We start from the raw sequence: 17,658 nt of genomic DNA, 5'->3' as shown, positions 1-17,658 counted from the left end.
GGTTGGCCACAATGTTTTGATTTGGGCTTATCTGGGTCTTGTGGGTTGCAAGATGGGGCCTTTACGGATCAGACTTGGTCCCGCACATCCCACATGGATGCTCGATCAGATTAGGATCTAAAGAGTCTGTTGGCCAGACTGGCACCTTCAGCTCTTTGTCATGTTCCTCTGCCAATTCCTGCACCGTCTTTGTGGTATAGTGGAGTGCATTGTCCTGCTTGAGGGGGCCACTGCTAATGTAAATAGATGATCAATGATACTCAGTTCACTTGTCAGTGATTTTAATGTTTGGTTGATTGATGAATAACATGGCAGTCTTCAGCTCCAATGATTTCTACAGCTCCCATTTTTCTGAGAGGTAATGAGTGGAACACAAACTGCTCTGTCACAAAAACATTCATGAAGTTTGGTTCAATAATGAATTCATTAAAGGTCTTCTAAAAATTATGACTGCTGATCAAACATATACATACAGTAACTTGAACAATCAGTTTTAGTGATTATATGAAGTTCTGTGAATCAAATGTTCTTTGTAGAATCTTAACTTTTTCTGAGTGATTCTGATTGACAGCTTGTGACTTTTCTGGGCCCATTTTAACAGGGTGTGTTTGATACAGCCATTAGACTCAGCCACAAACACTACAATGGAAAGGTCTAAGGAGCTCAGTAAGAGCTGAAAAAGCTATTATTGATTTCATCAAGTCAAGAAAGTCACTTGGAGCCATTTCAAATCAGTTCCAAGTTTGCAATGAATTTAGAAGCTGACAGTCCACAGTCAAGTGTATTTTACATTAACATGAGCTGAGAGGCTGCCATGCAAGAATGATGCCTTCCTCCAGACACTGTCTTTAAGTTATCTATCAAATTCATCACTTGTTTCATCTCAGCTCTGTGTGAGTCTTTCATGTGTTTTGCTGTATTTTCCAATTGAACTAGTTTCATAACGTTCCATATACCATATATCCGTTATATTGTCGATGAGTTTGGCTGTGTTCTGTTGTCTGAGTCTCCTGCAGAGGCTGGGCTTGGCATCCTTGATACCTGTGGCTCATTCACCTGCAGCTCATCTAATCATCAGCTCCGCCTCAAAAGAGCTGGTCTCTCTTCTCTGGCTGCCAGATAATTTATCTCTCAACATAGTCTTATTGATGGCCTCCCTCTCTGAGTTATCTCTAGCAACCTTTCTTGAGATTTACCGTGTTGTCTTTCTGGACAAATAATTATCATTCCTCATCATTCCTAGAGCCTGCTACTACAAGCTCTAGCACCTCTGCCATCCAGAGGCCTAACCTCTCTCGACTCATGGATCCTCCCTGCATGCTCATTAGAGCCGCCACCCGAGCCTCATCCTCACTGCCCCTGGATCCCCAACTAAGTCTGCAGCCCAGCCTCCACTACTACAAACAAGTCCTTTAAACCTTTCCACTAGAGATGCACCGATCGATCGGCAACCGATCGCAATCGGCCAATAATGCCCCTATCGGTTTTGATCGGAGTTCTCAAAATAGATCAAATCAGGCCGATCAGATGACGTTTCTATATAGAGACAGTGCACTGACTGCATGCAGGGTGGGAATTTCACGGTGGCCATGGCCGCTGTTGCCCCTGCACTTTGGCCTTGATGCAGCTGAAAAAAAAAACTAATCGTACGGCCACAGTGGCCTCTGTGCCCCTGGCCCGGTCAGCGTAGCAAGCTTGCCTTTAATTACAGCCACCTGAGTGCACAGTAGTCACTCACAGTAACTTCAGTGAGTCCGTGGTTCGCGCAGGTGGAGTCTCATCATCACGATGATCTCACGTGAAAGCCTCTCACACAGCAGCAGCGTCTCAAAACTGAAGAACGAAACTTACAGCACAGCGAGCGAGTGCAGCCGGTTTTGACATGATACGTAACTGACTTATGTGGTAGGATTTAGTCCGGTAAAGTTGGAAATATATTCACAGATTCGAACTTCCCGGATCAATAACGTATAAGTGAAACCTTGTTAAAACACAAACGACGGCTCTTTCCTACCGTAGTAAGGAAGACAACGAGCTAAAACCGTATGTTAATCAAAATGAGCGTCTGGACATTAACTCTGGTCTGTATGATCAGCCAGCTGTGAGACGAGGGCGCAGGGACCGTCTACAAAGTGCAACACCTAAAAGAGAAACTACAAAAAATTCAATAACTTCACTATTATTCAGAGTGTAGTGTCACCAAAATCACTCCACACATCAGTGGTCTCCTGCTGGTTATTCTACAATTTTTTGTTTGGAAAAAATGTGCTTTGCCATAATTTTGGGGAATTTCTATTGGGAGAAATATTCAATAACACTAATATTCAGTGTGGTGTCACAAAAATCACCTCACCCTAACCTTACTTAACAAAATCTACTTTCCAATGTAACTTTAACTTGATTTTGGTATTAAAAAATGTTTTAATACACAATCCATGTCTTATTATAAATTAGGATGTTATGGTATCAGTCTGAAAGGTAAATCAACACATTTTACTCAGTGGCCTTTGTGCCCTGTCATGTGGCCTTGGTGCCCCTAAAAAAAAAGTGAAGGCCAAATGGACTTGCCCCTAAAATGACAAAATTCCCACCCTGACTGCATGCATTCCCACTAGTAAGCTACAATTACTCTATGTAAGCTGAGTCCAAGTTGTCTCTAAGAGTCTCTAGAGTGTGAAATATTGCACATTGCCTCAGCCTGCAATAAAACGGTGGTCAATTCATGATACTTTCTCATCTCCTAATTTTTATACTTAATAATACAATGTCAATGTTGTGTAAGAAGAATCATTAGCTAAATATAGTTACACAAGACAACAATATGGAAGAATTTATGGATTTGACACTGTGATCGGCAATATCGGGATCAGCAAATACTGCTTTTGGTGATTGGTGATCGGCCCCAAAAATCCTGATCGGTGCATCTCTACTTTCCACTGCCTTTGGTCTTTGCTTTTGGGTCCAAAGCTCTAAATACTGCCTCATGCATACAGAGGACAGAGTGGAGCAGAGATGTAAAGACACTGGCTATGTTAGAGACTCTTTTCCATTTCATATAGGCTATGACCAATACAAAATTCCAGTTTTTTCATTGATGGATATATGATATTCTTTTTTCAGCACAACAGCCAGGTTCAGGTGAGAGGGAGGTTTTGAAGTTACTCACTGCCCACAACAACCCAATATTCTATGGGAATAATGTTATAAATTGATATGGCTTGTCCTCCTCCTTTTAACCTCATATTGTATTATCTTGTTGTTGAGTGTGCCTTTTGGTTGATAGCACAAAGAATGAGAGAGAGACAGAGAGCAAAAACCAGGTGCACAAGAAGTCAAGACCACATAGCTATAATGCCAAATCAGCTACTATGCTGACTATTTTTGATTTCACATTGCTAAGTGGTGGATTGATATAGGACTCATTTATCAAATGTGGATTCTCCCCAAACTCCTCTTCACGTATTTACGTCATAACTTTTAATTTTATGTCATTTTCTGGCTGAACTGTTGCAAAGTGTTTGTGTGTGATTGGTTGTGCAGAGAGGGAGAGAGGAGGATGAGGAGAGAGAAAAGGAAGAACCAGATGAGAGAGTGAACAGATATTGACTTTTTAGCTGATGGGGAAAAAATCATCCACAACACAATTTTACATATGGGAGCTGAGCACCCCTAAAGGTCTGATCCTAGGATCGCCCTTGTTCATGAACAGTGGAGGATGTACAGCATGGCATGCATTATGTTATCCCAACCTTGACTTCATGGCAAAGTTTCTTCCCAGTGCGAGGTGTCGAAGAGAGCGACATCGACCAACAGACAGAACCAGTGTCACCATGTCATTCTCAAAACCTAGAGTCAGACAGGGAGAGAGAGGGAGCAGCAAAGAGCATGGAAATTATTCTGTCAAATCCATTTCACTACCTGGTGTAAATTACACTCAGTGAGCCCATATTTTAAATAATCCTCTGATTTGATTCACATAAATAAACTTAAAAAACTCTCTCTCAATCACATGAAGCCTCGGCAGCTAATTTTCCATGAGCAGCATCCCTCTGTGATCAGGGTTCGTACACATTTTTCAAGGTCAAATTCAAGCACTTTTCAAGCACTTTTAAGGGTCATTTTCTTAAATTTTTCCAGCACCATATTGCTGGGGTAAAATACATGATCTACAGGAATATATACACTCATTTTTATTTATTTTTTCACTTTTTATCACAATTATGTACATTGTGTTATGCTGTAAACTTCTAAAATTATGTTTCATAATAGCAAAAAGTTTAGAAATTAAAGGAGAACACAAAGTTTTATCCAAAAAAATGGAAGCCACTTGGCGTTCTTCAGACACACTCGCACCGAGACCTGAGAGCACCCTGTAGTTTTCTTTTTTGACATAAATTTGTATGTTTCAAAATGCAGTGTTGGGAGTAACGCATTACAAAAGTAATGCAATTACTGTAATGCATTACTTTTTGCTGTAACTCAGTAATGTAAGGCATTACAAAAATAATATTTTACTTGGTACAAATCCCAGTAACGTGTGTTACAATGCATTTTAAACCCGAAATTAAGTGGTGTGTTGTAGGGGTGGTTAATCGGTCCAATTTCCCGATTCGATTCGAATCCGATTATTGAAGTCTCAAAGGATTACAAATCGATTTTCGATTATTAGCGATTATCGATTCGATTTTCAATTATTAACGATTATTGATCTTCCATTTAACATCAGTCAGCTGCTGAATTATTTTACTTATCTTGGGAGTAACACCTCACAGCACCTTCAATATTGTATAGTGTAACTGTAATATCAAAATTATTATTTTTTAAATTTGTTTTAAATGTAGTGTTTCACTGTTAAAAGAAAGTTGCCAAGCTCAGCAGCCGGACTCATGTTAGAAGCATTGTTGGTGACGAGAACCAGGGCGTGTTTCTCTGTTCCCCACTCGTCTGCCATTGCTTTGAGAAACTCACACATATTTGTGCTTGTGTGGCTATCATCCATAGCTCTCGTCTGAAGTACGTAGGACATTAGCTTCCATTAACTGCTGACATAATGAGTTGTAACGGTCACATATGAGACTGTAGCTCTGGATGTCCAGGCATCACAGGTTATTGCTACCCTGTGAGCAGAGTTGAGGGACACTTGCACGGAAAGCTTTGTCTCCTTGTAAAGATTTGGAATCAATTTAAGTGTGAAAAAGCTCCGGGATGGAATAACATATCTTGGCTCCAGACTGTGGACCATGTAGCGGAAGCCAGTAAGAGGAGGACTCCAGTTTGTATTACTATTAAAAAAAATATATATATATATCTTTTTTTTTTAAATAGATTTTAATCGAATCATAATCGTCAATATTATAATCGCGATTAATCAATAATCAATTTTTTTCACCACCCCTAGTGTGTTGTTTTTATACAAATTCGCCAACAACTTCCTGTTAGTGCTGGAGAACTATTGATTGAGGAGAAGACGACTGCAGCAGCAGACAAGTTGGACTCTACACTCGCAAGATGGACATACGCCCATCATTTTCAGTTCCTCAGAGACAAGTATGTGAAGAACATTGTAGCTACGTGCACTTTGTGTGCAAAACCAAAAGATCTCTCTACCTCGCGAAACAACACAAGTAATTTAACGAAACATCTAGAGCGGTGCCACACTAACATTAAAGGAACTTAGGGCAGGATTCGTGAAAAAATAAACATTCCTTATAAGTATTTTAATGCTAATGGGTGATGAAGCGTTCAAAACCAAAAAGAATGAGCCCACACACATATCTCCCCATTGCCTTGAACAGGCTGTGTGCTGCATGATGTACTGCTATTCGGGGTCCGAATTTCCCGCGCAGCCCTGCGGATGTGACGTTATTTGACGCTGAATGCGCGTCCTCGACGGCTTGGAGACCGGAAGAAGACAAGCGCAGTGGACCGGAAATACTGTTTGTGTTGTTATGGACTCTGCTACAGCCGGAGAACGACCCACCACCACACAAAGTCCACCAAAAAGTAATACGAAGAAGAAAACTAAGGTTTTTATCAGTAGCAAGTCGTGAGTCTAAAAGAAGTTATGACTAAAGCCGGGCTGGCACGCGAATATACATTGGATATGCCTTCGACGTATGGAGGCAGCTTCAGCTTGAACTGGGACTGAAAACGGATGCTGACATGGCTAATTTCCTTGTAACCAGGTAAGAATACATTACAGGTCATTTTTAGAGCTTGATTTGAAAATCTTATGAGATCACCGAGGACTCGGAGTGAGCTAAAGTGCAATGTAGCGTCAGCTTCTAACGTAGCGCTAGCCGCTAACATGTAACTTAGTCCACTGCTTGTAACACTGAGAAGTTACAGACTGTGCATTTTCCACGATCCTTCAGTCTGAAACCGAATAGTTAGAAATATGCCCTTTTAGATATGGGACCGAAAGCCCAACTTGTATCTGGGAGGTGACGTTAGCAGCTGGCTGTAGCAACAGGCTAACGGTTTGTTTGGGTCTGTGTAGTCATATTAGCCGCTAGCTACACACAGCGAGCCGGCTTCCCGGCTGCTTCGTGAGTGTAGGGGATACAGCTATCAAATCAATTTTATTTATATAGCCCAAAATCACAATCACATTGCCTCAGTGGGCTTTACAATCTGTACAGTGAAATATATCATACACACAGCACCGGCTCCCGTCTCGTTCCTGTCCCTGGTAAATACAGTATTTGGGGTGTACAGTAACGGTATTTACAGGCAATGGCTTGGGGGCTATTGTGTTGACGAGTTGATGATACTGTTGTGATGTAGCTGAATAAAAGGCAGTTTAGAGCTAACCGTGAAGTGCATAATGTAAACGAGCTCAGGTGGTGCTATATAATAATTGATATTGTGCGTGTCTACAGGTCTGATAAAGTTATTATTATTGTTATTATTATTACGACCTAGCTTGTGAAGCACGTCTGTGTGGTTGAGTCCTTTGGGGTGGGTGGGCTAAAAGAGTGGTCTCAACTCATCACTAGAGCTTTTAGCCTTTTATTTTTCTCGTGTTTTACCATACACACAAGATTGCTCCAGACATTATACATTACGTTGTAAGTAAAGCAGGATAAATTGTTTGTAAAAGTGAAACACACAATAGTATTGACTGAGTATGTATTTTGATATTATTATTGTTACAGGCAAACATTGCATGGCCATAGTTGTTCTGACCAAAGAGAAAAGACACCAAGGTAGCAAAGTCACAGCCAGCTTGCTGACTGAGACTCTAACTTTTTAAAATATTGCTGTTTTCCAGCTATCAGAAGAAGCAGACTCCTGAAGCTGCTACTCGGGGAAGTAAGGAGATGAGAGCATCAACACCCAGCAAGCGAATAGCTGCTAAACTCTCTCATCGATTATCACCAATTGAACCAGTGTCTGAGGGGTTAGTATGTTTTCACTTTCTAAGTTTTGGTCATTAGGAATTTCAATCTTTTCAGAATATAGACAAAACATTGTAAAATGTTATAATATAACATAATAATTACCAGATTTGATTATGGAGCATTGGTATGTGTTCTAACGCTACTGTTCTCTTCTCTCCATAAAGGCCTCAGCTACATGATCCAGAGACGTGAGCAAGAAAAGAGAGAAGACAAGACTGTCTTGTTTACCACACATTTATTTTATTATAAACATGTAAAAAAATACAAAATAAAACTTTGTACATACTGCAAATTTGAAAAATACTGTAAACTTTGAAAATAAATATAAAAATACATAATGTACATAAATAGTTTTTATTTTGGATGAAAGTGGAATCTTTGGCTAAGAAATGGTTTTTTTTTAGGTATTGTGGTCACAGGGACACAAAACAGGAGAAAATATCAGTCAGGCACCCTAAATGGAGCTTCTTTGTAACCTGTGTAGTTTGCAAAGGGGTCAGGGAAGTTTAACCAGATACGAAGAACACAGCAGCTCGGTATCGGCCTTCAGTTCCCTCTTCTCTGATGCCCATCCTGCCAGATCGTAAATCGCCGGCAGGAAGCAAATCGAAACTCTCGGTTATCGCTGCCCACATCTTGGCTGTCCTCCAGAGCAAAGATGTTGTTCCACGTCATCCTAACCAGACGCAGTGTACCCTCATCCAGGCAGTACATCTCCATGTGTGCCACTCCTTCCAGAGTCAATTCCAAATCCTGAAACAAAAAACATTGAGAACAATACTAATAAGAATAACTTTAGTAATCCTCAAAGTGATGTTTTGATTTTATTTGATGTTATTTTTATTCTGATTCAACTTAGTATAATACCAGTTATGACATAATGACATTTGTGTTTTCCTTGTATTTACTTTGTTATGGCGCAGTGCTATTCATACCATTTATATTGTCTTATATTGGAAATGATTTCACAAATGATCTCACTGGCACTGGCACATAACGTGGCTTGAGATATTGAATCATACTATTGCTGTTACATGATAATGACTGCACACTAATGTCAGCTTGTTAGCAAGCTTTATCCAATGTTATAAATATTAGCTATGTTGGTAATTACCACAGTCAGAAATTAGCTGCAGCCACAAGCCAAATGCTCGTCAAACACCATAACATTGTTAGCAGTCACATTAGCTTCAATCACAAAGCAATGGTTATCGCTAGCTCGTTATTCACCGTGGCTGGTGAAATTTGAACTTTAGTAACCAATTGGCCAGTGTAAGGTAAGCGTACTTTACATTACAACTGTCGTTTTGCTGAATTGATGCGCTAATGTTGTCAAAGAAACATACTAAAGCTGCACTAAGATAAACACTTAGTTTACTTACTTCGTCTCTTGACATCATGCTGTTCGCTGATGTAGGCTACCAAGTTAGTTCCTCGGAGGTATGCGAGGAAGTCTTGCAGTAAACGGTCGCGTGAACAGCGAGCAAACAAATAACCGTGTCACAGCATCAGCTGCACTGCTGTGAAGAGTTCATGCGCGCTCCCGCGCCGGCTTGGCTGATGGCTGCAGTTACCCAAACGGCCGTCGTGTCGCTATTGAGTCTTATTTCGTGATCCTGCCCTAAGTTCCTTTAAGCTAGTAACCAAAAGAAAGCAAAGTGAGGATGAGAGCGGAGAAAAAACTAAGCAGCAAAAACATTCTCCCGTTCTGCGATGCTTGAACCTCAAGAAGTGAGGAGACTGTGGCAGAGTATGTTGTTGAAGATATGCTGCCACTTTCAACAGCGGATTCTCCGTCTTTTAGAAAAATTGTGAGCAAGATCCCCGTCCAGGCTAGCAATAACAAGGAACAGCGACATAACGTCAATCTGTTTCACATCAGTCTGTATTCAGATAAAACATACAAAAACTTCATAAACATTAGCTAAAGGGCCTTACAATGTAGGCTAATCTTAATTTATTAGAAGTAAGTCATGAAAATGGGAGAAAAGTGAACATTTCCTTTTCACACTTAAAGCTCTTACGTATGTTAGTGCCTGGTGTGACGTTACAGAGACAAACTGAACAGTCAGTTTCTGACTCTGGCACTTTCAGCTCTGGTGCATCAAATTCGACCTTCTCTTCAGCCATCCTTCTCTATTGCTACCAGTCTGCATGTGTAATGACACATGGACAATCAGGCGCTAACTTAACGAGGTCACTTAACGTGATTAATGGTGTGTTAATTATTATTTAGCGTGTTATGGTTCAGCTAACGTTAGCGGTTAACATAAAGTGTTAAAGGGATAGTTCGGGTTTTTTGAAGTGGGGTCACATAAAGTACATATCTATAGTCAATCTGTTTCCTACTGTAATCACCGATCAGCGCAGCCTCAGTTTGGAGAAGTAGAGAGCCGCTCCAGCCCAGAGGCTCAGCTTTGTACTGCAGTGAACGGGGTTCAGCAAAAAAGCGAAATTAACCACCTAAAACAAGACTCACCTAAAAAAATCTATATCAGGTCAAGTGTACGTTGTATAGGTAAAATTCACACCGCTTTACATCGCTGTCAGACTGCGCTTTCTTTTGGCACTACATTTTCTCAACCGCAGAACCCCCGTATCCCTACGCATGAGCGCTAATGTGGAAGGATACGGAGAGTTAAGTTTAGTTTTTATCGAAAGTAAACCTCTCGTCCAGCCGCCGCTCCCAGGTCAACTGTTGCCCAGTTACGCTAATGCGTAGGGATACGGGGGTTCTGCGGTTGAGAAAATGTAGTGCCAAAAGAAAGCACGGTCTGACCGTGATGTAAAGCGGTGTGAATTTTACCTATACAACGTACACTTGAACTGATGTAAATTTTTTTAGGTGAGTCTTGTTTTAGGTGGTTAATTTCGCTTTTTTGCTGAACCCCGTTCACTGCAGTACAAAGCTGAGCCTCTGGGCTTGAGCGGCTCTCTACTTCTCCAAACTGAGGCTGCGCTGATCGGTGATTACGGTAGGAAACAGATTGACTATAGATATGTACTTTATATGACCCCACTTCAAAAAACACAAACTATCCCTTTAACGTGCAGTGTTGGCCTAAGTTACTCAAAAAGTCTTAACTTACATTTCTTGTGACTGGAGAGCGCAGGCTCTCCCATTGCACACATCCGCAAATCTTTTTTGCAGACCTTGCATGACGCCACTCTTTGATTCGGTCCTTACCATAGTTTGTAGTTATCATTTTCAAGCCAACGCTTGTTAAAACAACAGCTTCCCGGCATTTTGTCATCTCCTGCTGTCTCTCTTCGAAAGGGGCGGGGTCACACACAGACCGGCAGGTCGCGGAGAGGAGCAGAGAGGCTCAGCGGAGCCCAGGAGGAAACATCTCCACATACGGTTCTCTTACTGATTTTATTTCTCCTTGTAATAAGCAAACTATCCAGTCTGATCCCAATTTTGTGAAAGACATAGAGTGTATGACATTAGCATAGACATAATGTCAAGCCCTTTCAAGCACTTAAACTAAAATCCAAGCACTTTTCAGACCTTGAAAACACAACATTGAAATTCAAGCACTTTCACGGATTTCAAGCACCCGTACGAACCCTGTGTGATATAAAAGAGTTTTTAAAGATTTCATAGAAACTAAATAAAGGTTACAGTTGATAAGTTAACTGTATTGCATGAGTTCAGTCTGTATGTTAATGCATGTACTGTTTCTTATTCTTTGTTTAAAAATGTTTTTTAGTATCTGACGAAGTGTTGTAAAGCGGCTTTGAGCAGTCAGTAGACTGAAAAAGCGCTATAAAAGTATAAGTCCATTTACACTGGTCTGACCTGCTGAGGTAAATATCAGCAAAACATTCACACATTAACACCTACATCTAGTTTGCTGTACCAGATGCAGAGGTGTATCTTCCATTGTCACACTTATCGTCTTGTAAGGGCAAGTTTACTTTAAAGATTTATTACATGAGGAGTTGGAACTTGCAACTACGTGCATTTATGCAGTAACAATACTTCAGTGTTTCTGTCAGCTTTCTGAGGTGCAGCTCCATGCTGTCTTCACTGAACCAGCACATCATCTCTAAAATTTCTCCATCATGGTGTTGATTGACTGTGTGTGTGTGTGTGTGTGTGTGTGTGTGTTTGTTTTGCATACCATTGTCGGATATATCCAGACTTGTGATAGCTGTAGCTTCAGAGATGTGCTCCTGTAACACCTGGGCTCCTGCTGAACGTAGCTACACACACACACGCACACGCACAAAGGTCTAAGTAACAACAACAATAAATAGTTTACCCAGGCTTCTGCTAATCATCATAACAAACACTTGTGTGTACTTGTGTGTGAGAATGTAGGTTACTGTACCTCACAGCTACTGAGGTCCAACTCTAGCCTGAAGAGACGAGTGTTGGTTGCCAGACCCTGCAGTAATAACCTAGATGCAAAACAAAAGACATTTAAAGGTCTATACGTGTAATAGCAGAGCTGCTTTGGCACTTTTCACTTCTTAAACAAACTTAAGATGCACAGAGCCTTGTTGATTGGGTTTTGTTGAAATGTGTAAAGTGGGTGTTGTCTGACGGAGAGATAATAAAATAACTTTCTTTGTCTTATGTCAAGCATAACATTTTTAGCCTACTGTTGTTACAGTATGGAGGGGCTGTCATGTCTGTGTTTGACTGACAGCAGCTGGCAGACTGAGCAGCAGTAGCGACAGAGGCAGTGTTAACAGACCTACACTATAGATTCCAAGCCAGACAGCATTTTGTTAGCGGTATTTAAGAGTAAGTTGCACACCAGCTTCTAAAGCGGCTTAAGTCATATTTGGTTTATTTACATGCCGTTTAATATGCTGCAGCTGAGCAGCTCGTCAGCTATTGAGCCTACAAATAGCAATACACCATGATCAATCAATCAATGTTTGTTTGGCTGCAAATAGCTCAGATGCAGGACAAGTAGGGGAGGGCCGATCAATCCCAAAAAATAGATTCTACCAATACTAAGTACTCCTGTCATGTGCACAATATGGGTTGTGCACGCGCAGCCTGTCCTGGTTTGCATCCTGACCACAAGTATATTCTGACATGCAGTGATGGCTGAATTAATCAGGAGCATCATTTGGAGCCATTTTACAGCAGTAAATGAAAATGTTGTAAACTGTGATGTGTGTATGAGGCTTTCACTACTATGGCAACACCACAAACTTCTTTAAACAAATAAAAAAAATAGGAGAAAAAGAACACAGGAGCTACAGCAGAGAAAAAGAAAGGAGAAGGAGGGAAATCCCTCAGCACCCAGACCCACAGAGGTCCGAGTTCACTGGCAAGGTAATATTGGCCCTGTATTACTTTGAGGTATGACCCAACCCTAAGGACAAGATGTGTGTTCATGTTTTGTAAGTCAGATACAAAGGAAAGCAGCAAACTAATGTTCCTAGTTCAGAGTCAGCGAGTCTTGTGTTGTGAAGCAGGCTAAGAAAGGGGATCTGTGCAAACAACACCTTAGATATTTTGTGTCTGCAAACCATTAATATGCAACATCTGTTGTAGAAACTCTCAATCTTTGCTATTGTTAATACTTAAAAATATAGTGTGTCTACAGGACCAAACTCTGCATGTTAGCATGCTTTGTTGCTGTCTAAGCATGAAATCTCTAAGACGCAAAAAGCTTTCCTTTGCAGGCTGCTGTCTGGTTCAATGTAAGAACACAAATGATATTATGTGGTCTTAAATTGAGATCTTTGATTAGCTGTACAGAAAAAAGACGTCCATTATGTAGATACCACTTTTGAATAAATGAAAACTCTATGAGGTAACACTTTAGATTACAGCCCTCAATTTACATAGTAAGTACTCAATACGTACCCATACATGTATGTAACTACTGGTTAACACGATGTGAAAATAAGGGGTAACAATCTAGGATTTGATATAGAATTTACACTGTAGTTATTTCTTAACTACTTTGCTCCTATTCCATTATGTGGATGTTTCAGGGAAGATGTAGTGATGACTTATGCATCACTCAATAGCCTAAATCGTATGTGGTTTTATGTCAAACAAGCAAACTAAAATAACCATCCTATCCGTCATCTTTCAGTGTAACCATGTATATGTAACATGGGTGGACTGACTCTTTGCCTTCAAAGAACAACATGGGAACAGTTTGTTTTGATTTAACTTGCCTCAACACATGGAGAACAAACTTACTTAATAACTGCAAAGTTTACTGTCAAGAGAGTATTTTAACCCTACGCAAGAGTTTATATCTAGTGTTTTGTCTTGTGCCATATTTCTATTCACATCCTGGGATGAACTGAGGTCTTGCACAGAACTAAAAGAAGGGAAGCTTGAACTGTAAGGAGCTGTACTGCTGGTCGTACACTACTGCCAGGTAGAAGACTTTTTAAAGACACTGAACTTTTTAAAATTTAATGAAAAGAAGACAGAAGTGATGATTTTTGGTCTGAGCGGCTCTAGTGAACCCCCCCTGTTGACTTGGGCCCTTTGACACACTATATGAAGCAAACAGTCTCAAACTTGGGTTTTAAGATGGACAGTGATTTTAAACTGGACCGGCAAATTGGTGCAATAGCGAAAGCCAGCTTCTTTCACCTGAGGCAGCTGGCAAAGGTGAAGCCCTTTCTCGCACAAAAGCACTTTGAAACAGTAATCCACGCCCTCATTACATCTCGGCTGGATTATTGCAATGCTCTTTTTTTGGAGTCAGCCAGTCCTCTCTCACACGTCTCCACTTAGTCCAGAACGCTGCTGCTCGCCTCTTGACTGGAGCACGTAAGAGGGAGCACATTACTCCCATTCTGGCCTCCCTCCACTGGCTGCCTGTGCATTTTAGAGTTCATTTTAAGATTCTTTTATTTGTTTTTAAATCTTGAAATGGTCTCGCCCCGCCTTACCTCTCTGAGCTGCTCCATCCCTACGCTCCTGCCCGGTGCCTCAGGTCAGCTGACCAGCTGCTCCTGGAGGTACCGAGGTCTAAGCGGAAGCTCAGAGGGGAAAGACCCTTTTCCATTGCCGGTCCCAAACTTTGGAACGTCCTCCCACTCCATATCAGATAAGCCCCCTCACTGTCCATTTTTAAAACGCATCTTAAAAGCCATTTTTATTCCTCGGCTTTCAACCTAGCATGAGACTCTGCTCTGGTTTTAGTGTTTTAGTGTCTTTTGTTTGTATTGTTTTTATTGTTTTAACATTTTTATTGTTTTATTGTTTTTATTTCCTATGTTTTATGTTTCATGTTCTATTTCTTTTCATGTACAGCACTTAAAGCGCTTTATAACTAAAGTGGAGTTGAGTTGAGAAGACTTTCACAGACTTGACATCCAGATAATGGAATAGGTACCCAGTAGTTAAAAAATAACTACAGTGTTAATTTTCTGTAAATGAATCCTAAATGTCCAGATAGTGTACAGTAGACATACATACCCTGTAATAACAGAATAGGTACCCAGTAATCAAAAACAACTACAGTATAAATTCTATATAAAATCTGAGTTGTTCCCCCTTATTTTCACATCTTTTACTCCAGTACCTACATACATGTATTGGTATGTACTGTACAGGTACAATACTGGTACCAAATATATTACTGTTACTATGGAGTGCTAACGCGGTAAATTGCAAGCTTCAATCTAAAAGGATTCTGACTTAAAGCTAGGGTCTACAATCCTGGAGAGCTAGCAAGAGAGCTAGCAAGATTTGAAAGTGGCACCTCCTCTAAGTTCCATCCCTCCATCCCGTCAGTGCTCCGTCCAAAGCCACGCCCCCACAAACTGGGCATCTGTTAGTGGGACTCATATATATCAGCAGGGAGAAGGAGATGCCGGAGCAAGACGCAGCAATTCAGCTGAATTTAGCACGGAGCAGACAGGAAGTCAAGCGCTAAAATAACAAACTACATCTGGTTACTTTTCTAAATAAAACACTCCGTGTTGACACTAGCACACATCGTGAGGCCAGCTGTCTACCGTACTGCGCCGTTGCGGACTCAAACCGCAACCGGTGGGGATTGCCGGAAGGCGGAGCAAAACCGGATCGGAGCCGCAACGCAGCGGACCATATGCAGTGGAAATTGGGCCGACTCATTAGCCATTCTCATGGCTAAAAACAACACACAAAGAAGCTAACGTTAGCATTGTGCTAATACGAGCTACAAACGTAGCCAAGTTGGCAAACCTCACATATTTCATGAAAATAACAAATCCCCCTGAAACAAAACAAACAATTACCTGTCCAACAGAAAGAGAGCAACCTCTGCATCACTTTTCAAGCCCTTCACATGCCCCAGTTGTCTCCACCACTCAAACGCCGCACCGATGTTGACTCGGTCCGACTTCTTTCTTTATCCAGAGCCTTTTTCGTGCAGCCTTTCCTGCCTCAGGCTTTCTTTTCCTTGCCTTTTTAGCGGGGTGAGCTGTTACAAGTAACGCTGGCTGCATTTTCTCTGCCATTGTAACCAAATGACTGTCTTCTCCTGCAACTGGTATTTCTGCAGAGGAGTGTGCTGAATATTTCCGGCATCAGTGAAACTTAACGTGTGCGCGCGCAGAGGAGGGAGGGACAGAACGAGACATGAAGGCATCTGACCAATCCGTGCTGTCCGGCCGGACGACACGGATTGGTCAGATTTTTCTCAGTCCTGCAGCTGCCACAGAGGTCCGATTATTTTCGTTCCTTTTTCTGAATACATAATGTATTGACTACTCTCAGGATAGCAGGATCATTTCACCCAGTATAACAAAATGTGTTTCTGAACAACATTACAGACCCTAGCTTTAATCAAAAAAAAAAAAAAACACTTTCTGGAGGGCTTCATAACTCATTTTCTTTTTTAATTGCGTTTATAGTGAAATATTCATATTCTGCCCATTGACATTTTAAGTCACATATTACTTACAATAATTATATCCACAGAGTTGTGCACATCTGCAGCATAAAAGTTAGTTTCTCTTGTGGTTACAATTCAGGCACATAAATGATTGTATTTGACACTAGTGCTTTGTTAAAAGTGTAAACACTTTTAAGTAGATTAATTAGGACTACACACACAGTGACCCTAATTGACTGTTGTTGGATATCTGTTCATTGATAGTATATTTGCACCATTGCCTACTTGGCACTGCAACGGCTGCACAACAAATAATTTAGGTGAGCCATGTGACATACTGTTGACATAGGCTCTGTTCCTGCAGGATTTTACATTTTTCAGCATAGTTAAATGTCACTGGAGATGCAGATTTTCTTCTGCAACAAAACCTGGAAGTTCTGGTTTACCTTCGCCTGTTTCTTCCAATAAATTGATAACATTATATAACAACAATTCCCCAAAGCTTGTAGAGTAAGTGGACCATTAAGTCAAGAACATTTTAGGCAAACTACAATTCCCTGGGTGAAGAATTAACTTTCAAGTAAAAAGAAAAAGGAAATATTATACATCGGTTACGACTAACCACACCTGAGGGCTTGTGAAGGTAGTTTGGTTGCAGACAGGCCCACATATTTCAGCTCACAGCTCTGACTGAAGAACTCTCCGATGCTCCTGGTCACCTCCCGTACCTTTCTACACAATACACACAATAGCAGTCATTGGCTATGCTTTCTTTGAATACGGTTTTATCAACCACACCATGACACTGTGCTAGAATGGATTATAGGATATAGAATTTATAAGTCGCCTTGCCATTTCAGCCCTTGTGCCTGCCTGCTTTTTAAATGCACACATTTTGACATGTGACAGAAAGAAAAGCATCGGCGTAACCAATGTATTAATGTCTGAATTTAAATGAATGTGTGTCTGTCCCTATGCCTTGATATTGTGTGTGCTGGCTCACTGCAATGGCCTACTTGGAGAATTCAAGTGGAACAGAGATATTGTTTCTGCTATTGTTTTTTCACGATTTCACCAGACACCTGTGAGCTTGAGTCAGTAGTGATGTTACTGCTATCGCCTACTTCTCTCTACTCTTGGTGCTCAGGGTATGGTAGGTAATTGATGTTTTGGATTTCTTTTACTAAATGAAATAGCAGAACAACTTTGAGCTGTTTGTTGTTGTTTCTGCACAGGTGTAAATATGAATAGAGCCAGAAAAGAGATTCATAATAAATATTACAAAATAAGACATTAAGGAAATTATATTAAAAGGCATACAGCAGGGGTCACCAACATGGTGCTCGCGGCCACAAGGTAGCCCCCAAAGACCACATGAGTAGCCCTCAGGCCTGTTCTAAAAATGAAAATTGAATATTGATATTATCTGTTGCCCA

General features: G+C 40.9%; 1 protein-coding gene and 1 long non-coding RNA gene across 2 annotated transcripts in view; one reads left to right on the top strand and one right to left on the bottom strand.

Annotated features, from left to right (window-relative positions):
• carmil2 (capping protein regulator and myosin 1 linker 2) overlaps positions 1-17,658 on the bottom strand; it is a 115,280-nt gene that overhangs the window by 67,128 nt on the left and 30,494 nt on the right. The window contains exons 16-19 of the mRNA XM_030426976.1: positions 16,850-16,954; positions 11,741-11,810; positions 11,531-11,612; positions 3,750-3,846 (exon numbers count right to left, since the gene is read on the bottom strand). Of these exons, the coding sequence (XP_030282836.1) occupies positions 3,750-3,846; positions 11,531-11,612; positions 11,741-11,810; positions 16,850-16,954 (354 nt within the window). The remainder of the gene's footprint in view (positions 1-3,749; positions 3,847-11,530; positions 11,613-11,740; positions 11,811-16,849; positions 16,955-17,658) is intronic.
• On the top strand, positions 6,097-7,619 carry LOC115586887 (uncharacterized). The gene is made up of 3 exons (XR_003984927.1): positions 6,097-6,185; positions 7,274-7,402; positions 7,568-7,619. It is a non-coding gene; the product is annotated as an uncharacterized LOC115586887 (long non-coding RNA).

This window comes from Sparus aurata, chromosome 8, assembly GCF_900880675.1.
Source record: "Sparus aurata chromosome 8, fSpaAur1.1, whole genome shotgun sequence".
NCBI lineage: Eukaryota > Metazoa > Chordata > Actinopteri > Spariformes > Sparidae > Sparus > Sparus aurata.
The sequence above is the reverse complement of the archived record's forward strand: the minus strand, read 5'-3'. Positions and strand labels throughout refer to the sequence as shown.